Source organism: Acanthamoeba castellanii (genome assembly GCF_000313135.1).
Source record: "Acanthamoeba castellanii str. Neff unplaced genomic scaffold scf7180000084609, whole genome shotgun sequence".
NCBI classification, from domain to species: domain Eukaryota; phylum Discosea; order Longamoebia; family Acanthamoebidae; genus Acanthamoeba; species Acanthamoeba castellanii.
In genome coordinates this window covers 14,322-18,562 of record NW_004457335.1, presented here as the reverse complement: position 1 = coordinate 18,562, position 4,241 = coordinate 14,322, and the positions used below count along the sequence as shown (strand labels likewise).

Here is a 4,241-nt window from a genome sequence, read left to right as displayed (position 1 = left end):
AGAGTGGAAGCGCCAGCAGAGTTGGTCGGAGGAGGGCTGGGAGACCACCTGTTGGCTCTCATCACGTACCACCACATGCAGCTGGAGCTCATGTACCTGAGCGATTTGGTGGCTCTGCTTGGCTGCCTCCTCCGAATCATCGCGGATCGTACGCTCCTCTTTTTTTAATTAGAATTTTGTTTGTTTTATTCTTTTTTAAAAGAAATTATATTTTAAGTTTATAACTTGTCTTAAAAAAATCTCTGCAGTGCCGCAGTACAGGAGGCTGCTCAGCCGAGAACTGGCCGGCGTCGCTGCCCGGCTCGTCCACCGGGCTCTAACGAGCGGTGAGGCTTTGCAGCTGGTGGGCGGGATCACCGCCCGCGTCACCGCCTTGCTTTGGTAGGGGCCGAGGGCCAAAAGCCTTTCTTCCTATATTCCACCAGTGCGACACCCACCATCAAATCTCGATGGCCGTCCCCTCCCACCTCTAATGACACGCACGCACGCACAACACCCACCAGATTCCAGGGATTCTTCCTTGAGCCAGTCAGTCCAGTGAGTGGTGAAGCAGCCACCACCACGGGACTGGATCTGCTGCTGCAGGGGCTCGACGCGCCAGTCCCCGCCTGCGTGCTTGATCGGCTGGTCGAGATACTCGCCCGTCTCGCTGATGGCAATGGTCCGATTCCCCTGTCGCCTGCCTTTTTTTGGCTGTTGTTTATTTTTTTAATATTTATCAATTATTATCTGATTTTTGATATCTCATTTTGGCGTAGATGAGGTGCGGGAAGCGGTGGTGAGCAACGAGCGGGCCATGAGCACGCTGAGCAGTGCTGAATTCAAGGCCGCTGTGGGTCCCCATGCGGAGGAGTTTCTCCTACTCCTGTCCCTTCGCGGGGAGGCCCATCTCAGTTCAGACAGCGCCTATGGCCAACTCGCCACCTGATCATCTTCTGCGTGGCCCTGTCGTTTTCTCTTGAAACGGCGCACAAGGCTAATTCCTTTTATGCAGCTATTAAAAAATACCTCAACAAAAAATGGACTTGCACTTACTGGCAGTGCCAGGCCTGTGAAGAACTGCACTAAAGAAGAATACCCCAGCACAACAACAAAGCAACCCAGCATGGCCACTACAAAGGAGGAGTGCAAGATGAAGCTCCAGAGATGAAGAAAGGTAGCCAAGCAGAGCCACCAAATAGGCCTTAACCTTGGGGGGACCTGGTGTGGGAGCAGCACTGGGCATGGCCTTGGGAGTGGCATTGGGTGTGGCCTCACACAACAGAAGCAGCAGAACAGCAAAAGGAAAAGCAACTGTTGACAGACAAGGTGTGGCAAGAGAGGAATGGATGGTCAGTAGCACCAACTCCCATGCCAACATGAAGAGAGGGCAGGCCACCCAACAAACATCCCAGAAACTGCTCACTCTCACCTCCAGCTCTTCCTCTTGTTCCTTGGCAACTTCTTCAAAGGAGAGCACCATCCCACAATCCCAAGAGCAAGCTGCAGAGCAAGAAGAGAAACAGAGGAGAGCACATGAGCAAACTTCACCCAACACAGACAACCATCACCCCTCTATCACCTTCTCTTGTCATGAGATTCTCCTCCCAGCCAGTGGAATTGACTATTGGTGGTGGGGAGATGAGGTATGGGGAAGTGGCTACATACAGCAAGTGATGAATGTGTGGCCAGTGGGCCATGAATGGGCCAAGCAGTGCCTGTATGCATGTTGTAAAAGGTGAGCATCATCTACCTGTCCTCAAATGTTATCTCAAGCTGTGTGGTGTACCTGCAACCCAACTGCACTACTCTGAAGGAGATGGAGAATTTTGGGATCTAGCAATGCTGTAAAGTCCTCTCAGTTCTTGTCAGTGAGCACAGGCTCCATGCCATTGTACCACAGGTAATAGAACATATATCTGTTGTGGTGGTGGGATGTTTCAGCAAGTGTGTGTGCATGTGTGCATGCATGTGGGTGTGCATGTGTGTGTGCATGACATGCCATCTGGTCTGTGCTGATGAATCACACCTGGGTGACATGAACAGGAGTTGCAGGCTTGGTGCCAAGGAGCAAAACAAAGCCCTCCCACACACCCTTCCAGGGACCATCCACAAACCTCTAGGTGATTGATGAGAGCACACACACAACCCAGAGACACTTCTTCATCTTGTGGTATGTCTCCCAGCTCAACACTGTGGGTGAGTACATTGGTTGTGCAAAGACACTCTCCTCACTCCTTCATCACCACCTGCACACTGTCTCTCAGCACCAAGCACCTCTTCACAAGCACCAACCCTCACAGCCCCACACAACCCCACTCACCCATCCACCTCTGTCACAATAATGCATGACCACTCACACCTTGTGGCCTACCTGGGCACTGGCGCCTCCACCACCTGCCCCATGCTCAAAGACCATCTCTGCACCTATGAGCAACTCTACATCAATACCATCAAGAAGACACTGGATAAGTATGACCACAATTTCTACACTGGGGCAAGTATGCTGTGGAGGACACACTGCAGAGAGTTCACATACCTGTGAGCACTCACAGTGTTGAGTGCACCTTCTCAACAACTGACTGGCTGTTGACATTCCACAGTCCTTCCCTCCACACAGATCTTCTCTTGGTGTCTGTTGCATCCCACAAAGCCCCCTTCCCACTCCCTCTGCATGGACCACTATCTGCTAGCATATGGGGTACAACGCCCCCCTCTCAGTCATGACATGAGCCTAACAAAGCAATGCAGGTTAAGGAGGAGGCATGCAACCTCCTCAACAGCTGTCTGTCCTGGCCTGCTCATCCAGAAGTGGAAAGCTGAAATCTTTGCTGCCAAGCAGGGTGAGATGGGTCAAGTCCAATGCCAATGTGAGTGTGCAACAGTGGATGAGGAGATCCTTCACCACATGGGTGGCCAAGGGAAGCTCACCAACAAGCTCACCAATCCTGAACCATTGCACCCTACAAGGAAGAATGCAAAGTATTGTTGGGAGTCAGCCAATGAGGCATGTGTACCAATGAAAATGACCAGAAAGTGTACACTATGCTTTGCCCAGCTTTTTGTTGGAGGAGCATACAATAAAAGCTAAAGCTGATGTGATGGTGGCATACCACTATCACACCATGCACCTCACACAACAACAAGTTACTCAGTGCATTGAGAAGAGGGTTCCTGCCCATGTCCTTTGCTGCATCATTGCCTTTGTCACTGCCCAAGAGCCACTGCTCTGGGGAATGCACTGTGGCATGCACTTCTACTGCCATTTCATGCTCATGACTCTCTACAAGGACTGCTATGCTGTTGGCCAGAACCAGCTCTATGAGGAGGTCAAGATGTGGATCCTCTGCTTGCTGAGGTCGCTCCACCACAATGTCCATGTGCTGTGCCTTGTCCACAAGAAATGGGCGCAGTTGGTGGTGACCCTGGGCAACCTGACCACCTGGTGTTATCTTGCAGCAGAGCTCAACCTTGCAGGAACAGTCAAAGGTGCATGCCTGTGGATGGACAGCTTTGATGTCCCTCTCTCTGGCGTCAGCAAGATGTCAAAGAAAGACCCATTGTGGAGCTACAAGCTCAACTCGCCTAGCCAGCGCTTCATGGCCCTGCTTGATGCATGTGGCCAGTTCTGCATGCTGTGGGGTGGGTACTCCCAAAAAGATTTGCAGGGCGTACAACTTTACTTTACCCTTTACGGTATGTACGCCTCAATGGGAGAAGGGTGTGCCACCCCATGCCACCAACTTTTTATCATTGTTGCTCTCAAACTTGCCTTGGCTTTTCAACGAAAAAGGTACCACTTAGCAACAAGACAACGACCAGGTTTCCCATACTGCTCACTGCAGTGACCAGGCCGGCTGGGTCCGCCCAGCTATGGCAGTGCCCAGGCCTGTGGAGAAGAAACGCACTCACTATAAAGAACACTTAACGCAACAACAACAGCACCCCATCATGACCAGTACAAAGGAGGAGGGTAAGATGAAGCTATTCGACCCGGAGATGAAGATCCCGTCGGACAAGAAGCTGCCGCGGCTGCAGACCAAGATGCTGATCGACAACAAGTGGGTCGATGCCAAGGCCGGCAAGACCTTCGCCACCATCAACCCGGCCACGGGCGAAAAGATCTGCGACGTGGCCGAGGCCCACGTCGAGGACGTCGACTGGGCCGTGCAAGCGGCCAACAAGGCCTTTCCCAATTGGTCCAAAACTCCCGGTAATTCTCCCAGTCCAACCTACTGGGTAAAAATTGAACCTGGTCAATT

General features: G+C 51.9%; 1 protein-coding gene across 1 annotated transcript; it reads left to right on the top strand.

The window, feature by feature from the left end:
* Positions 1-3,215: 3,215 nt before the first annotated feature.
* On the top strand, positions 3,216-3,896 carry ACA1_075850 (uncharacterized protein; the record flags this gene model as incomplete). The annotated part of the gene is made up of 3 exons (XM_004335701.1): positions 3,216-3,359; positions 3,381-3,675; positions 3,832-3,896. 3 exons carry the CDS (start codon positions 3,216-3,218, stop codon positions 3,894-3,896), a joined length of 504 nt encoding a protein of 167 aa, XP_004335749.1.
* Positions 3,897-4,241: the final 345 nt, after the last annotated feature.